Source organism: Triturus cristatus, chromosome 10 (assembly GCF_964204655.1).
Source record: "Triturus cristatus chromosome 10, aTriCri1.1, whole genome shotgun sequence".
In the NCBI taxonomy this organism is placed as follows: domain Eukaryota; kingdom Metazoa; phylum Chordata; class Amphibia; order Caudata; family Salamandridae; genus Triturus; species Triturus cristatus.
Window position 1 is genome coordinate 369,189,481 of NC_140593.1, and position 18,522 is coordinate 369,208,002.

General features: G+C 41.6%; 1 protein-coding gene across 1 annotated transcript in view; it reads left to right on the forward strand.

Annotated features, from left to right (window-relative positions):
- Positions 1-18,522, forward strand: part of DNAH11 (dynein axonemal heavy chain 11) — a 3,007,685-nt gene that overhangs the window by 1,261,346 nt on the left and 1,727,817 nt on the right. Inside the window, exon 36 of the mRNA XM_085631597.1 lies at positions 2,072-2,210. Within this exon, the coding sequence (XP_085487723.1) occupies positions 2,072-2,210 (139 nt within the window). The remainder of the gene's footprint in view (positions 1-2,071; positions 2,211-18,522) is intronic.

Here is an 18,522-nt window from a genome sequence, read left to right on the forward strand (position 1 = left end):
TCGAACTAAGATTGTTGTTGTACAATTAATAAAAAAGTTTACAATATAAACCTAACAATTCAAAAAGGATAAACAAATGAAAATTAAAAAACAATGATACATGTTCCTGATGCTAATAACATCTAATGATAAAAATTCAGATAAAAAAGAGCAAGTCTAGCCTGAGAATGTAAGCTCTCAGCAAGCATTTATACTTAATGCTCTGCTTATATCCAAACTTTCTAAGGCAGCTGAAGCTAAAACCATAAATGTAATGAAACACAATGAGAACTGAGGGTAGCGTTCTACCAGACAGAAAAGAAGAGCATGAGAGCAAGAGTGAATATTAAATTGATTAAAAAGTGTATTTAACCATCTCTTGCACAATGACATTAGTTATTGAGACACATGGATTGTGGAACAGATATTCAATTTTGTGGACATAATCTACAACTTTTTTTTTATACTGACAAAAAGTCTAATGTTAGAAAAGTTCCAGATGGAAAAGGAGCAGTTTTTGTTTGAAATACTTGGGAAAAGTGGAGTATAAATATGACTACGCACCAAAGATCTTATAGCTGTTGATCACTATCCAAGCATAGTTTTTTTCCTAGAAGATTCCTGATCTTCCCTAAACCGAATTTCCTCAAGGTGTTTTTTCAGAACTTGCTTAAAGCTGCTGATGGGAAGGAACTTTCAAACAGTGATTGACCTTCTGGAGACTTTATTTCCTTCTTGAACTTTTGGGATGTGTGCGTTCCGCAAAAGACTTATTCTACACTAGTGATTTCAAAGTGCCCTTTTTAGCATATATTAAAGTGAGGCAATATTTGATAGAAGAGGCTTCCAAAATATGAATTTGCTTAAGTAGGTTTAGATCTAATCTAATTTGCACTGATGAAGTTGTTTAAGGACAATTCAATGCGGCCCTAAAGGCTTTGCAATGGTTTGTTTAACAAAAACTGGGCAAATAACCTTTAGCAGTTTCTAACATATTAACTATGGTGAGCAAAAGTAAAGCAAGAGGGAGTCTTTGATTTTAAGACAGTTGCTGACACCCTCCTCTTTCTTCTAGAACAACCCCCAGGTATTTATAATAAGATACACTACTCTACTACACAAATGCCAGGGATATAGCCTCATAACTGTAGTTAAAAGATGATCATTTTAATGTTGCATAGGTTAATAACCACATGATTTAATTCACAAGAAAGGATGAAAGATGCACATTATTTTCTTATTTATGAAATTGCATGCTTTGATTCCTGATAAAAGTATATGATTTAGAAAAGTGTAGCTTTCTTGATATCACTGAACAGAGGGGATTTCAGAAATTGTTTTGCTCCTAATGTATGGGCCTTAGCTAGCATAGAATAGTTGGCCACTATATAAATCCCAAACCCCTGCCCAATATGAAGTTTAAAACATTTCTAGTCTAGCCATTTGCACCCACTAATCTGTAAAATAAACAAGGTAAATAAAGCCTGATTCTATGAAATGTTTTATCCTCTTCTAATCTAACTAGATTGGGTTTGGTAGTTTGCTTTTAAATAAATATTCATAGGAAAACCTTTATCCTATGGAATCGTTAAGTTATGAAATAAGGAGCGTGCTGATTACGGAACCATCTTATAATGTATTTGTTTGTGAAGTTCAGAAATGGAATAAATGCACGCATCTTCCACGGTTTAGAAACACCAAACATCACCTTGTGGAAATTTATGAAGCAAATTATGGGACTTGGGAAAAAATTATGGATGAAGTGGTGTGAAATTAAGAAAGGAGTCGGTTGTTTGTAATTTTGGTCCAGGTAAGAATAAGAACCCGAGTCTCTGCAGACCTGAGCATGCTGCATGCTGGCTTCATTGTACAACCTAGAAGGAGATTATTTAATATTTTAATACTTCTGATGCCAAATAAACTCAATGATATCTGCTATTAGAAAGGTTCATGCAGTCTGATGATTTACAATATGTTAAGTAGTCAATATTTGTATTTAACAATCAGTTTAATAACCTGTTTTTCCAAAATCCTTAAAAAAACACTACTATTACTGACGAAGGGTTTGAACATTGAATTGCATTTATTCTAGACCCTGTGCCATGGTGGTGCCTGACATAGAGCTCATCTGTGAAATAATGCTCATCGCGGAAGGATTCCTCGAGGCTCGTTTGTTAGCTAGGAAGTTCATCACACTCTACTCTCTATGCGCGGAATTGCTTTCTAAACAGGTAAAAAATTAGCCTTTGTTTAACTGTGTGGTGCAGTGTAAAATAATCAACGTTTTTTATGCAAAGTAGAGCATGTGCCTGTCAGAAAATGCGTCACAGGAAATCTCGCACTTAAGTCGAGACATCATAAATTTTGCTTGGACCATGCATGACTTGCTGCATATTTATAACAGGTTGCGCAACGAAAACTAGGCCCGGCGAATTTACATTATGGTAGTGTGATTTTTTTTAATTTTGCATTAACGTTGTTACTCTTGTTTTCTGCGCAATTTTTTTATACGTAAATATGTTCTCATGGGCAAAATGGGTGGGAGATGAATTTCATGTTAAAAAAAAAAGTGCAAATTGCTGGGTTCGCATTTTGCGTAATTTTGCACAATTGACAATTGTGTGGAATTTCGTATAAATATGCAAAAGCAAATTTTGCCACCCCACCCCCACCGCCATGAAAACCTATGTCTAGAAATTTCGAAGAAATGTTGACGCAGTTTTACACTCAGCCGCCGCTATGAAATATAATTCCGGAGCATTGCAAGTGCCTGCTGAGACACGCAGGAAAACGAGTGCGCTCTCCATGAGGTGGCAGAGTACAGGAGCCATGCCCATGAGGTGCCAGAATACAGGAGCCATGCCCGAACCGGTCTCGCATTTGATAATAAAGTAACCTTAGGGTCTGGAACCGAAGGAACACGTTCCTCTTCAATACATCACATGTTATGCAGCATAGGATTAATCAAAGAGAATGAGCTCTATATGGGGGTTATGGAGCAATTTTGAATCAATTCAGAATGCATTTTTTTTTACTTAAAAAGCAATGAAATAATAGACATCCAATAGCCTTTTTTTTTTTGTAAAAAGCCTCAGAAGTCAGGGCTTCGTGTTGCATATTTTGCAGTGCAGAAAACAATTTTCTCTGAATAATTGCCTCTTTTTACATTCGGGAAGATGTAAGTAGTCATCAAGTTGACATTATAAATCCGATAACTGAATCTGCTTTTTGCCTGCGTGTATTCCACTTTTATTCATACGTTTTTTTGAAGAAAAAAAAAGTATAAGTGGATGATAAAACTATCCGCCCGAGTTATGTAAACTGTCTGAAACATCCAGTTTCAATAAATTCATCCTAGCTGGGCACTTTACGCAATTTTGCCCAAGTGTGAATCATTCATAATCACGGCAGCATATACTAACACGTTTTCCAGGATAACCAGGTGTCGACAGCAAAATAATAAGGGCGGATCTGTGTGTGGTGAAAGATGCAATTTGCAAGCATGGTGTGTAAATAGGAAGACGCATTGAACGTTGAATGAGCAGAACAATTTCTCAAAGCCGGCCAAGACTATTGTCTCAGTCTGTATTCGGCAACCAAGGGGAGAGGAGTTGGAGAAACTGCTAGGGCGGTCGACCTCGAGGCTCGAATCTGGGGAACTGGGCTCGAGTCTCGGCAATGATGCTCAACATCCTGTGATTCTGGGCAAATCACTTAATCTCCCCGTACCTAACTAAAATGAATGTGTCCTCATGTAATGCACCTGGTGCTATGTAATTTATAAAAGACAGGGGTCCCTAGACAATCTGGGATTGTATGAAAAATAAATATAGGCTAAATAGAGACTATATTCTTTGTCCAGCCGGACAGGGTTTTAATCTCAAGATAATTATATGACATAGAATACATACACAAAATTCAAGTGGGACACTGTAGTAATCAGGTCCACTCAGTTGTGATAATTTATGTAGGTTTATTAGAAGATGGTACAAGAACACAGGTAGATGAGAACAGGACCAGATGTGGATCAGTTCAGGTCCAGAGGGAGACCCCACCAGGAGTAGCCAGCAGGCAGCTCAGCCCAGTCAACTGTCATTACTCACTTCCAATTCCCAACATTCTGACAGCATCATCACCTTAACATTCCACTGGTGGTAGAATGGCATTGCATTAGCATTTGCAGGATATAACAGACACATCCAGCGTCCTACTAACAAACAAGAACAAAAAAAAATAAAGGGAAAGTTCAGGCAAAAAGGAACGTGTCTGCGTAGTATAAATTATAACAGACTCGTGTGACGTGAAAACACCATTGCACATTTGAACTTTACAATATATTGATTGCATATGATGTAAAGACTGTCGACGGCGTTTCGATCCCTAACAAAATGTAACGGGACCATCATCAGGACTTAGTACTTATACATGCCTGTTTACATTTGGCTTAATACTTAATAGTGTTGCCAGAGTATTTACAGTGAAAATGATGCCACCTATCAATCACTGTGCGAAGACAACCAAACGACGATCCATAGTTGTCAAGAGGAATAGATTGCTGGTGCCTCGGGATTAGCGAGAGGGCCAGTTGGAGCAAGGGCAGGCGCCAGGATGAATAAAGAAATAGTGATTTGATCAATGGGTATCCGGTCGATGTGATCGCGGCAAGTACCTGGGGCAGCCAATGCGGGAGATATTGAAAGTTCAGGTTGTCAGTCCGAGGCTCGATAACCCTGGCGCCAGGGACCCTATTGAAAGTTCAGGTTGTCAGTCCGAGGCTCGATAACACTGGCGCCAGGGACCAGAGGACTGGATAATTCAGCTGTTTCTTCCAAGGCCCTATAGGGAAAGAGCAGCTTTAAATGTGCTGTTGCCCAGGATTCTTCCTCTAATGCCTGTTTTCCCATCTCCCACGTCCTTCTCTGCCTATGTGCATTAGGTTTCTCTCTCGCTGTACCCTCAGGAATATGTTTTTAGTTTCCCAACAATGGGGCTTTAATCACCAGGAACCTGGCATGGAACTTGAGGGAAGTGGCTAGGTAAGTGCCAGGAATCTGTTGAATCTGCAGAAGAGTTATTGTGTTTAACACGGAACTGGGGGTAACAAATTACTCTGCGTGTCCTGCCTCGTATGAGCTCCAGAGGACACCCTGACATACTTGTCTGTGGAAGAGGAGAGAATTGTTTAGCACTGGGCCTAAGAAAGTTGAGCTTTAGGAGGGGGTAGAACAGAAGCTAGAACAGCATGAAAAACATAGACTCCATAAAACCTGATGTGGCCGAGCTTCTGGAGAGCATAGAGCAGGAAGCAATAAGCTCAGGAAAGTTTGAAACTGCTAAAATAAGGGAGGAGGGAGAATGAGGGGAAGTGTGCTCTCAAATCCAGAGACTTCCCGTTACATACCCTCCCTCTCCACTGACCCGTACTCATGTGAAGAACATCCAAGATTCCCGTGATAGGCAAAAAGTCTACATTAGTATGTAAGGAAACCTTTCTGTGCTGGACAGAGAATTTGTATGATTGTAGAGAGAAGGGTCATCACAACACAGTGGGCTTTGTATCCGTATTCTTGGCTAACAGAAACAAATAGGCGACATCAGTAATAAGGATGCAGGAGTACCCTAATAAAAACATTGAAGGGAATCTACTGCCCATTTTAATGCTAAGCATTTTGTTCTGTATTGACATATTGTTTCTTTCATGGTAGAAGCTTCCTACTGAGATATAGAATGGGATAGTAAGTTCAGTGGTGCGTTTGAGAGTGAACCACCAAAGTTGACTAAAGTATTCTGTGCTTATCCCTCTGGTAGCTTGGCACCAAAGCAGTCAAACTTAACATAGAGTCAATGTATAAAGCAGTTTACAGTACTCAAATAATAATAAAGTAAAAAACACAATAAAGAAAACCCACACCAATCTAGACACACAGAATCATTTGAATAAATAAAATGAAACCAAAACAACAAAATTCCAATCAGTAGAAGCTGAGATATGCAATTTTAAAGCTTTTTAAAATAGCACCAACTAGCACCAGTCACGAATATCTGGATGCACTGGACAGAGACAAAGTCACAAGTTCAGGCCGGTGGCAATGGAGCGCAGGCCGGGCACAAGGCAACTTTTTGCCTGATTAAAGAGTACCTTGTGTAGTTGGAATTGAGATACAAAGTCTGCTTCAGCCTGTGCTGTGCTGTGGAAAGGAGCATTCAAACAGGAGTCGAGATGTGTGATTCTACATTGAGATGCATTACGCTGGGATGGTGCTGTTGGTGCTGCCGATCAGGCGCTGCAATGCTGATGTTGAGATGTTTTGTGCTGCGTCAGTTTGAAGAAAAGACACTGATATGGGGCTGGGTCTAGATGAGTCGCACTGGGTTGGCACTGTTGAAGCCACTGATCGGGTGCTGATATGCGACCTCCAGTGTCAAAGTGTGCCAAGCTGCACCGGTTCTGTTGAAGCCATCGGCCTGTAGCTGGCAATGTGAGCATTGCGTAGGGATGCGTCATGCTACGTTGGTTCCAATGAAGCCACTGGTCAGGAGCCTGTTTTGTTCCTGTAGCTCAGAACAGGAGGCCAGTCAACTGACCCTGGGAGACACTCTGATAGTCCTGGGTTTTAGCAGCAAGGCAGTCCTCAAGCAGCTGGGCAGTCCACAAACAGCTGGACATTCCCCAAATAGCTGGACAGTCCTCAAACAGCCGGGCAGACTTCAGGCAGCCGCGCAGCCCTCAGGAAGCTGGGCAGTCCTTCTTGTAAAGTCTACAGGCCCGGGAGTATTCTGAAGAGTGGGATTTAGAGTCCAATATTTATACCTGGTGCCAGCTTTAAAGTGGGAGAAACTTCTATACTCCCCCCCCCCCCCCCCCCCCAATTTGGTTCTGGAATTTCTTTCTTTTCCATGCCAAGGACCCAAGATATCTGGGATGACAAAAGGTTAGTGTGAAGACCTTTGTGAATGCAGGAGGCAGCCCCTATTGATTAGCAGTGTGCTAGGTGACTGCTTTGCATCCGTCCATCCAGCCAACACCCAGTCTCCCTTTGTGACTCTATCTTGGAGGAATACACAAAGGCCAACAACTCCTAGTCAAGAGCCACAGGCACCAAATGGTTAGGACAAGAACATTTAAACTTTCTAAAAGTGGCATTTTCAAAATTGTGACTTACAATTCGACCTTGCAGTTAGAGAGGATTTTGAACTATAATTCTTTACTGAACAAATATGACATTTATATCTGTTCCCAGACAAAGGTTATCACTTAACAAATGTAATAAGGTAGCCCACTTATCCTATAGGAGAGGTAGGTCTTGCAATATTGAAAAACTATTTTCAGAGTTTTGGACCAGGACATGTAAAACTTAAAAGTACATGCCCCGCTTTTTAAATACATTGTGCCCTACCCTTTGGACTGTTTACGGCCTTCCCTAGTGGTGACTTATATGTATTAAAAATAATGCTCAGGCCTGGTAAAAGGTTTTTTTTGCCAGGTAAAAATGGCAGTTTAAAACTGCACACAAGCTGCAATGGCAAGCCTGAGACATGTTTAAAAACACTACTTAAGTGGGTGGCACAGCAAGTGCTGCAGGCCCAGTAGTAACTTACAGGTCCTGAGTACATGTAGAACCCCTTTACTAGGACTCATAAGTAAATTAAAGGTACTAATCGGGTAAGACAACTGTACCATCTTTAAAGGAGTGAGCACAAGCACTTTATCACTAGTTAGCAGTGGTAAAGTGCACAGAGTCCTAAGGAATAAAAATGAAATTCAGTAAACCAGGAAGGGGGAAGGCAAAAGGTTTGGTGGAAGAACACCGTAAGGCTGTCAGGACTAACAGAGAGACATTAACGACTTATTCAATCCCTGTTGCTCTTCCATGATTTTGTAAGCAGAACGACTGAAAGGAGAAGACAAAAGGTTCCAGCAAACCAGTTTTTTGGGGGAAGGTCTTGAGCAACATCCAGTTTTAGGTACTCTTCCCAAGAGCAAAAGGATAAAGGAGGGCAATCTTCAAGCTCTGGGATAATACCTGCATAGCTGATGGGTTTATGATCATACCATTTATTCAGATGTTTTACTTGATACTTGTTCTGGTGGTCTCTCTGAGTTGTTGAACTTGGGTATAGTGTAGGGTTCATTTCATTGAGCCAAAAATCTGTCTTAGGATAGGCAGTTTATTCTGTATGAAAATTATGTAGAAATGTTCAAGGGTCACAATAGACTATCTTATTTCCATGAGTCTGTTGCAAATTGTTTGCTAGTTTTCACATTTTGTCAATACAGCTTTGTAAAACCTGTTAGTATCTCAGTTTTGAATGGTGATGTGTACCTTTGCATTCCCACTCTTCCCTCAACACATTGAGTAGGTCCTAGGGTTACCTTCAATAAAAAGTTCTAATATGCTAGAGGTCCTGGGTTATTTTCTGATTGCCTTTAGAACCCAAGATAGTTGATTGTCCCATTGTTGCTGGTCTAGGGATGACAATGCTCTGAAAAGTGCTATTAAGCATCTTCACCAGTCCGCCGGTTTAGGGATGGCAGAAGGAGGTATGTATGAATTCAATATGGAGAGTTTTCTGGTTATCGTTAATCAATCTTGACATAAAGGGGGTGCTTTGATCCGACATGATCAAGTTTGGAAATCTTGTTCATGCAAATATGGGAAGGAGAGCAAATTAAATTGTAATAGTAAATGTTGGCTGATGCAGCACTACTTCAAGGTATCGAGTGGCATTGTCCATCATTACTAGGATATATTTGTCCCCTCTTTTTTGATGGGTCTAAGGCAGAGGTCCTCAAACTTTTGGATGCCGAGACCCCCCTGTCAACATTTTGAGGCGTAAGGACCCCCTCCTGACAAAAATTTCTAAACCTGTAGGCAGGGCTACTGGAATTATGAGGCAGCTGAGGACCAAATTACGCGACAGGCTTGACTAAATTGTGTGGGAAGAAAATGTAAATGAGGTTATGTGATTCCATGTATTTTGGGATAGCATTGCTTCATTATTTTGACATTTTATACACACAGTAACACTGAGGAAAGATTTCACCCAACCAGTACCCGTTTATAACCAAAATACAGCAATTATCATCAGAAAGATTTCTAGTCAACCTTTGTGAAGGGGCTTCCACTCTGCAGGAATACGTGCTGCCACATTAGATGCTCACCTGGCCCTGACCGGGAGAAGCAGGGGTCCCTTAAAACCCTGGCGGTTTTGTGCAGAGTTAAGCAGTTTACCCATGCAGCTTTCCTCTCACCCCCTTCCTTCCATCCCTCTCTCCTCTCCTAACCCCGGATCCCTCTCTCACTTTGCAGGCCATTTTCTTTCACCCCTTTTTACAACTTCTGAACTCTCCCCATTCAACCTCTCACTTCACCTTTAATCACCTCTTGCCATTCTGTCTTTTCACTGCCCTCATCTCTAACAGTCTCTCGCATTTATCTCATGGCCTCTCTGGCCCTGTCAGCTCTCGTGCTCCTCAGCACTTCTCATTCACCTCGTCTCTCCATTCAAATTTTTGTCTATTTGTATCTTACACCTCTCCAGTCCCCCCATTCATCTTTCACATCTCCCCTTTGTTCTAACAGAAGCCCTCCCCTTTGGCTCACACTCACTTCTTGCGTGTCCACACTTCTCTTCGGCAATTCACATTTCTCCTCATCCCTGACCTCTTCGATCTAATTCTCTCACTCCCTTGCTGTCCTCTCTCATCCTCTCGCCTCTCCTCACCAAGCATACGGGTCAGACCCGTATGCTCCTCTTGGCATGTGCCACTCTGTTTATTGTTCCCTAATTCAAGAAGGCATGAGTTGTCTGTCTCTCTGTGTTGATGCAGGCCACGCAGTTATGGAACGTGCACCCTCCTTTGCTTCGCTCCAACAAGAATCTATTATAATTTAGGACGATATAAAAACCTTTCTCTATGCTCTGTAGGTTAACCCCTTCTGTGTGTTTCTCATTTGCCTTCAGGCAGCAGATGGTTATTAGCCCCAGGACATCTTTTGGTAACAGTAGCGCACTACAAATGTAAATAATAATAATAGGCAGAAGCAGGGGAGTCACTAGACCAGAACTTCGGAGGGGGGGGGCTAACACTCCCAGCCAGGGCTGGTCCTTACACTGGTCGCACCTGGCACAAAAGGTTTTTATATTGATGCCCCACCCCCGTTTTCTCCTTCTCCATGAATTCCTTCACTGCCACTCACCATCAATGCGCCTCATCTCTCTATAGCACCTTTCTGACAAACATTTTTTTTTTTTAGCGCTACTCATAGTTTACTCACACTCATTTCTGTGATCTGCATGGTACATATTCTTTGTAGCAGGCACATTAACCCTCTGCACTGTGTGGGTGTCAAGAGTGCCCATGTGAGTGCACGGTGAGCAATGCAACAATGTGAGAGAAGGGCAAGAGGAGTGACTGCAGGGTGAGTGAGGTGGCGTATGAATTTACGTGCGGATGCAAGTTCAGATTGGGATGAATGAATGTATGATTACTAATGGGTTTGTTTGAGTGAGTTGCATATTGAACAGTGAGGGGGACAGGTGAGTGAAGTGTCACATGAGTGCAGGATGAGTAGTGTACTCGTGTGACTGCAGGGTGAGGTATAGGGTGAACAGCGCAAGTGCATTGTGAGTGCAGAGCGATCACTGTGAGTACAGGGTGAGCGGGTGAATGCTGTGAGTGCATGGTGATCACTGTGAGTACAGGGTGAGTGGGTGCATGGTGATCGCTGTGAGTGCATTGTGATCGCTGTGAGTGCAGGGTGAGCATGAAAGTGAAGGGCGAGAATGAGGAATGAGTTGTCTGAATGCATGGTGCATTCCCAGACCCATGAAGAAACTCAGCATGTTATTGACGGTGGCGTAGAGTTTGAGATCTAAGTTAAACTATTGCGGCATTAATCGGGAATCGAGGGTGAAAGAAATAAATAATGTGCTGATCCTGCAACAAACTTAAAATCCTATGGTTAGGGTTGCCAGCAGATTTTGATGGCCCAGTCGGTACAAAAATAAGCAGGCACCTAAAGCTGTATTTTCAGCACTTATCTGTGCATACTTCGAACAGCAAATATAAATAGAAAGCACTTTTAATTGTGTTCTAGGGCTGCCTGAATGATACTGATAATTAAAGAGAACAAAGACAGAAAAGTCACATAACAAATGCATACATACTTTTTTATTTATAAGTCTATTTAGTGTCAAGAGGAGATCTTTACAGGCTCGTTAAAAAAACACAGCAGGCATTTTTCTTTTGGCAACTCTACTTTATATTCCTTTTCATTAAATGCATTCTCACACTACAACAGTAAATGTAAAATACAAATGTAAGGAATAGGCCGAGTGGGGACCCAGGGGGTACTGGAACCAGGAAACAAAACTAAGCCTCTGTAACCAGTTTACAAAGGCATTTAAAAATGCAAATGGTCTTTAAAGACCTGTGAAAAACTCGGGCGTGCCGGAGAGAAGACTCCAGACACTGCCCCGAGCCCACAGCAGCTCATGTTGCACTGCAGCAGCCCAGGCTGAGTCACAGGACGGGGGAAGAAGGGGACTGAAGCCCTTGGGCCTGGGCAGAAGTGTGACTGGGAGGGCGCGACCCCCTTTGCATCGCTCAACGGCCCCCCTGTGGGTCGTGCCCCACAGTTTGAAGACCCCTGGTCTAAGGGCTATGATATCATGGCAGTTCTCTCATAAGGAACTTCATTGATGGAAATGGGTTATAGAGGAGTTCAGTAGATTTGACATTCAATTGGTTGAGAGCCTCTTTGTAATCCCATGAACTCCAGGTCACAATATTTCTCTGCACTTGTAGTACTGAGGCACCAAGAAAAGAGGAAGAGATATTTGTCTTTCTTTTCCTTGTTTTGCTACTGCTCCTTGATGGACTTTGAGTTGAGCAGATCCTTTAACTGAGGTCTGAAAGCAGCAAATTGCTATTAGGCCATGGTGAAATTTAAATTATGTTGCCATAATCCACCTAATTTCAGGATTTTCCTGCTACACTTGTTATAGTTAATTCCTGAAAATTATGCCAAATATTGTACTGTTTGTGGCAACGTTTTACCGCAAGTGCTCTGGAATAATGCGAACAGCCAGAATGCTAGTGGCTATTGTTCACACCACTTTTGTTTTTGTTATATATTTTTACTACAAAATGCATCTTTGAGTGAAATATTGACATGAGGATGCATTTCATGCTAAAATATAGTACTAAATGCCTTATTTGCATTTCACGTAACTAAGCATTTTTTGCGGTAATTAACAAATTCTGCGTAAAGACGCAAAAGCAAATTATGTGAATTTCACACACATTCCTAGTCTAGATGAAAGAGTGGAGTTGGTTCCTTTAGCCAGGTGATAGACTGTGGCCATTTTACCGTGTTCTGCGAGTGCTATTCCCGGATGGTGTTGGATCCACACTCGCCGTCAGGTATGTAGGGCATTGGTGAATTGCTGTAGGTTAATAAATTGCATAACGTTCCTTTTCTTTTGCTAGTCGGGACATAGCCATCTGTCACATGTATCATTCACTCTATATTACAAAGACAACAGTGTGTCATCTCAACAGACGTTCTCTTATCAGGCTTCTATTCTTCAGGGTCCAATCATAATTGCTCTAATGTCACAGTCTTTACTTCACGATCAGTCATAGTCTCGGTCTGATTGGCTAAATGATAAGCAGACTGGAGCTTCCTTGGTAAGGGCATGTAGGAGGCCTTGTTTTTTCTAAGCCCTTCTGCCAGGTCTGCTTCTTTTTTCAAGATAGAAATGAAAAACCCAAGTATTCCTAAAGATGTTTCAGAAGTCAGCCAGGACAGATATGATTATGATACCAGAACAACAAAATTCCAATCAGTAGAACCGGAGCAATTCAATTTTAAAGTTTTTAGTGAAAAATAGCACCTAAAAGCACAAATAACTAGTTGCAGTCATCTGATCGCCATAGATCGGGGGAAAGTCAGAAGTTCAGAATGGCCAGGATGGCATTCGGTTTGGACACAAGGACCAGGTTAGTCCCGCCGAAGTCCAGTGCAAAGAGTTCTATTCGCATTGGAGGAGGCCGTGAGGAACAGGATTTTGGTTTACAGAGCAGGTCGAGCATCACCGACGGATGTTGCTGTAGCGAGAAGATCCAGTTGTTTCTGGAGCTTCACATTGGTTGTCACCACTGTAGCACAGAGTGAAGGTCTCACGCTGTTGGTCGTCGCTGACGGTCCTTGTCAATGTGAAGAGAAAATCTCAGTGGAGCTTCAGGTTGCTGGTCATCATGGGTGGCAGAGTTGCTGCAAGAATGGGTCCAGTCATGAGGAGTCCAAACTTCAGAATTGTCACCTCTTGTTCTTGGAGGAGTCTCCACTGAGACCAACCAAGGGTCCAGGACCTCAGGACACCTTATGGGGAGCAGTCCACAGTGCAGCAGAGGCTGGAAGTAGGACACCGGCAGGTCCAGTTGCCACAGGTCAGTTGTGCACTTGTGGGGAGGCCTCTGAAGCTTGTTGTGTCCCTGTAGCTCACACAGGAGGTCTGCCATTTGACCCTTGGATTCACTCTGTGTAGCCTGAGATCAATACAAGCAGGTCCAATCTTTCTTCTCAGACAGCAAGGCAGTCCTTCAAGCATCAGAGTGAAAGGGCAGTCCTCCTTATGAATCTTCTACAGGTCCATGAGTGCTCAGATGAGTGGCACTGGAGGTCCAATATTTATTCATACTTATGCCAGCCTTTGTGTGGGGTGAATTCATATTCTACCCTGAACCCCGGTTCAGGAAGATTCTTCCCCTTCTCTTGGTCAAGACTCCAAACTGACAAAAAGCAAGGCAGGCCTGGCATCAGGTTCTTTTGTGTGTGCTGTAGGCATATTCCTTTGAATTGAACATGGGACAGGGTAAGCCCTCACTATTCATCCTTTTCACATCTAAGCCCCCCTTTGTGTCACTGTCTGGAAGTAATACACAAACCACCTAGCCATTAACAGCTATGTGACCCAGGACACTGGCAGGAAAGCAGAGTTGGTTGGGACAAGAAAATGCCAACTTTGTAAAAGTTGCATTTTCGGAATTGTAACTTAAAATCCGATTTCACCATTAACGATGATTCTAAATTACAGCTTATTTGAGTCTAAACAGTATTATTCTATCTGTTCGCAATCGAAAGTTAGCACATATTAGATGTATCAAGGTAACCCAGTGTTAGTCAATTGGAAAGATACGCCGTACAACAGTGAAAAATGACTTGAGATATTTTTCACTGCCAGGCAATGTAAAACCTTAGTGTTTTTATGTCCCACATTTTAAATAAATTGCACCTGCCCTATGAGCTTTTAGGACCTCCCTTCAGAGAGACTTTTAAGTATTTAAAAGGAAGGTTTAGACCTGGCAAAAGGTTTTTTCTCCAGGTCGAAGTGGCAGCTTATAACTGACTACTCGTGCTGCAATGGCCGGCCAGAGACATTTTTTACAGTGCTACTTTTAGTGGATGGCACAAGGAGTTCTGCTGCCCACAAGTAGTATTTCATTTACAGGCCCTGGTTACTGATAGTGGTAGGGACTGACAGGTAAAGTAGATGTGCCAAGTAGGCGAAGTCCAATTTCACCATGCCTGAAAGAGAGCGCACAAGCACAGGTTAGAAGTGGTACAGTGTACAGAGTCCTAAAGCCAACAAAACAAATTCAGCAAACTGGAGGCAAAACATTTGGGGGAACAGCACCCCAAGAATGCCAGTCTAACAGGGTCTAAAGGAGATTTTCTGCCCTAGCAAGCTAAGAGATGTGTGGAAAGGTTTGAGCTATTCTTTTCTCTAGCTTAGAGACACTTCTTGGGAAGTAGCTGTTGCACTTTATGATTTTCTTAATCTAATCAAATCAGCACCCCTGAACATTATTGCCGTTTTAGTCACTGTATTGATATTATGAAGAGTAAAATGTTACAAGAAGAGTAGGTTTAGGTTTGTGGGCCCTTGTATAATGGGTATTCAGCTTCTAAGTCACTGCCCCATTTAGAAAGCACACAAGAGAAATCAGGTGAAGTAAAAGTCTCTCCTTGTATATTCTTCCATGGTCTCTGATTATGGTTTTTGGTCATAAACTGTCTTCCTCTGAAGGATTGGATAGTTCAATGTGACCTCTTGAGATCTTTATTTGGCTTTTTCCTTGTAGGGAAAGAACAGTTTTCACAATGGGGATACTTGCTAGGGCCATTGCTACAGTGCCTGGGTTACCTCCTACTTCATCCTTCTGTGGTGCCTAGTTTCTCTCTCCCTGTATTAAATGGGAACCCGTTTGTAATGTCCCGACAATGGGACTTAACCAAAAATGATGGTGCAGGACCTGAGAGAACTCTTGGGTAAGTGCAGGAAAATCTGATGAGTCTACAGCAGGACTTCCCTGTTTACTAAGGAGACGTCCAACCTCGCATGAGCTCCAGAGGTCACTGTGATGTGCCTGACTGAGGGAGAGGGGAGTTTTGTGTAGTGCCTGACCCGATAAAGGAAAGCTACTGGAGTGAGAAGAGCTGCAAACACAATACAATAACAGGTGGTTGTGAGATTCAAACACATCTTTACTTGTACATGAGGAATACCTTGCACAATAGATGACCTCAAACTTTCTTTAGTTGTCTTTGACAAAAAACACATTTCAAAATTTCACAATTAGTGCGATGAAAAAGAAAGATTAACCACATTCAATTCAATGGCTATACACTGAATAGTTTTTGAAAAATCATGTGCAACGTGTTAAAAATCTACAAAAACAAACAAGATTCAAACTCAATTTGTTTTACAAAATCTACTAAAGTACAATCTTCACCAATCCAAAACTTGAAAAACAGAGCAATAAATTCACAGAAAAACCTCTTGGTGTTAGGACATTAAGAGGGTCCAGAAGGATCTAATATGGGATTGTATATAGTTGCTTATGAAAAAATGAATTTTTAAATCGTTCATATTGATGTTTGTTGAAATGAGATCCCTCATAAATCCTGGGCTACATGTTTTGAACCAAAATTGTCTTGGCGGGTTCTCTTTAAGACAAAGGTATGGTGAGGTATGCAAGGGTAAAGGGAAAGGATTTTAAACTATGTGATCAGCACACTCCAGTTTTTTAGTATGGCATGATTATCATGTATTTACTTTGAGGACACGAAAAATGGCAAAGACTCAAAACGTGGTCCATATTAGCTGTGATTTAATGAATAAATGATCAATCTAGTGCCTTGGGTTTTCAAAGTTGAAATTGTGAAGGGACACATAGATTCACATCAATGCTATGTCTAGATAGTTGCATAGATGGCTAGTGAACTACATATGAAATGCATTTACCTTATCGAGTATTTTTCCCGTACATCAAATGAAGAAAAGGGAAGCTTTAAAAATTGTTTTCTACTTGTCTTTGTATTTCTGTAATTTTTATGTTGAAGAGCCTTGTCTGATTCCTTTCTGGAAAAAATTGAACAGGCTTGTTAAATTCATTACTTTGTGAGGCGCGCTTTTCAAATCGATGAAACCATGACACAACTTTCACCTGTGTTTACCTTCAAAGGTGACTGTTAAAGCATTCAATTCATTTTTGGGGCGCATGGTTGCTGAACCCCTAGTGTAAAGTTGCAACACGGTCTCTCACGCAGCTTGTGCTATTTGATTGCAGCTGTATTTAGCTGTTACAATGTTTTCAAAACATTTGGAATTTGTGCTCATGCTGGACTGCATCCTGTTACTTTGTAACAAAAGCGCTTGTAAACATACCATTGTGCTCACGCGACTAAGGCTCCAGGCCTGCCAGGAACTTTCACATTATATTGGGTGCAACCCTGCCTGTCTCTCGACGATTCCTAAATTTGTGCGACTAGCCTGTTCCACTTACTGTGGGCTTGCTACAGCTAGATCTGCAACATGCTGTCCTCCTGCAATGCCGAAAATGGCGTTCTGTTCACCTGATCTTTTCAAAGGGGGGTTTTCTCTCAGGGGCTAGACTAGCCGGAGAATTCTGGGAGTAGGAGTGTCGGATATCCGGTAAATTCATGATCTTAATAGAAGAATTTGTAATGTCACAGGGCGTTTATAATTTTTGATGTACATTCAGGCATTCGTTTTGAATTTTCATGGCGTTAAAAAACAACAAACTGGCACATGCATCAACAAAGACTTTTGCGATTCCTTAATTGCGATTTTTAAGGAATCGCAATTAAGGAATTGCAAAAGCCTATGCATGTAGGAATCGCTATAAAAATAGCGATTCCTACAAATTCCTTAATTGCGACTCGCAAATTGCGAGTCTAATTAAGGAATGCCATCCCATTCATTCCTATGGGCCTCCAGGCCCATAGGAATGAATTGGAGATTGCATGAGCAATTTGCGAGTACCAGTAGGTACTCGCAAATTGCTCATGCAATTTCAAGGGTGTCAAAATGACACCCTATTGCACCCCTGCAATTGATCTGTGCACATATGTTGCACACACACATGCTCTAAGGGCATGTGTGTGCGCAACATGAAACTTTGAAAAATGCACAAAAGTGCATTTTTCAAAGTTTTTGCAAATTACCATGAAGTTCAACTTCATGGTAATTTGCTCCCCCTATTAGCGAAATCGCTAATTTTTTCACTTTCATGCATTGCATTTAAGGAATCTCAATTTGAGATTCCTTAAATGCAATCGCAATTTAAGGAATTGCAATTTAGAGATTCCTTAAATTGAGATTTTTGCATTTGGGATGATGCATCCCAAATGCAAAAATACCGGTCGCAAAGGGGCAGAATCTGAGAATCTGCCCGTTTGCGATTGGTTTTTACATTGATGCATGTGCCTGAAAGTGTATTAAGCTTATGCACTCATAAAACACAAAATGGATCGCAGACAAGGCAACAATCTGTTTTCTTATGGTTAAGTGACAGGGAAGTGATGGGCTTGTCAAAGTCCAAGACTACTGAGAAAGAGAGCGGGAAGTGGCAGAAATAGCAAAGCTGAAGACCTCCCATTTCAACAACATATTTATTGGGTTTTTAGAAAGCATTGACTCCTTAATAGCTATAATAACTCAGGTAATTCACTGTACATGATGAAATATGAACATGCCACCATTTGCACTGTGAACAATCCTAGTCCTTCAATGTGGATGATGTGCTCCAGTGAACTAGAAGTTTGATAAGCACCTTGTTCTGTGCAACAGCCTTCTGCTTCATGGTGAGCATTGATGGAAAATGAAGTGGAGGAAAGCATTTGATGGGAGGAAGTTGAAACTTTTACAGTTCTTCAGTTTCTTTATGACTACAGAGATAAGGGCTATGCTGGCTGACAGGAATGGGTGGTGCATTTGGATTCCTCAAATGTTAAACAGTTAGCGGAGTGGGTTGCTGTAGAGATGAATGTGATAAAGCTGGTTAGTCTCATGCATCTGTCAATATTGATGAAGAGGTTTCTGCCGGATGTAAATGAGAACCAAGCTTAAGGAGGGGGGAAGAAAAGGAGAAGGGTACAGATAGGCGTGTTGGTGCCATGGAACTGAGGAAGTGCATGCGATTAATGTTTCAGACTTTCAAAATAGTAA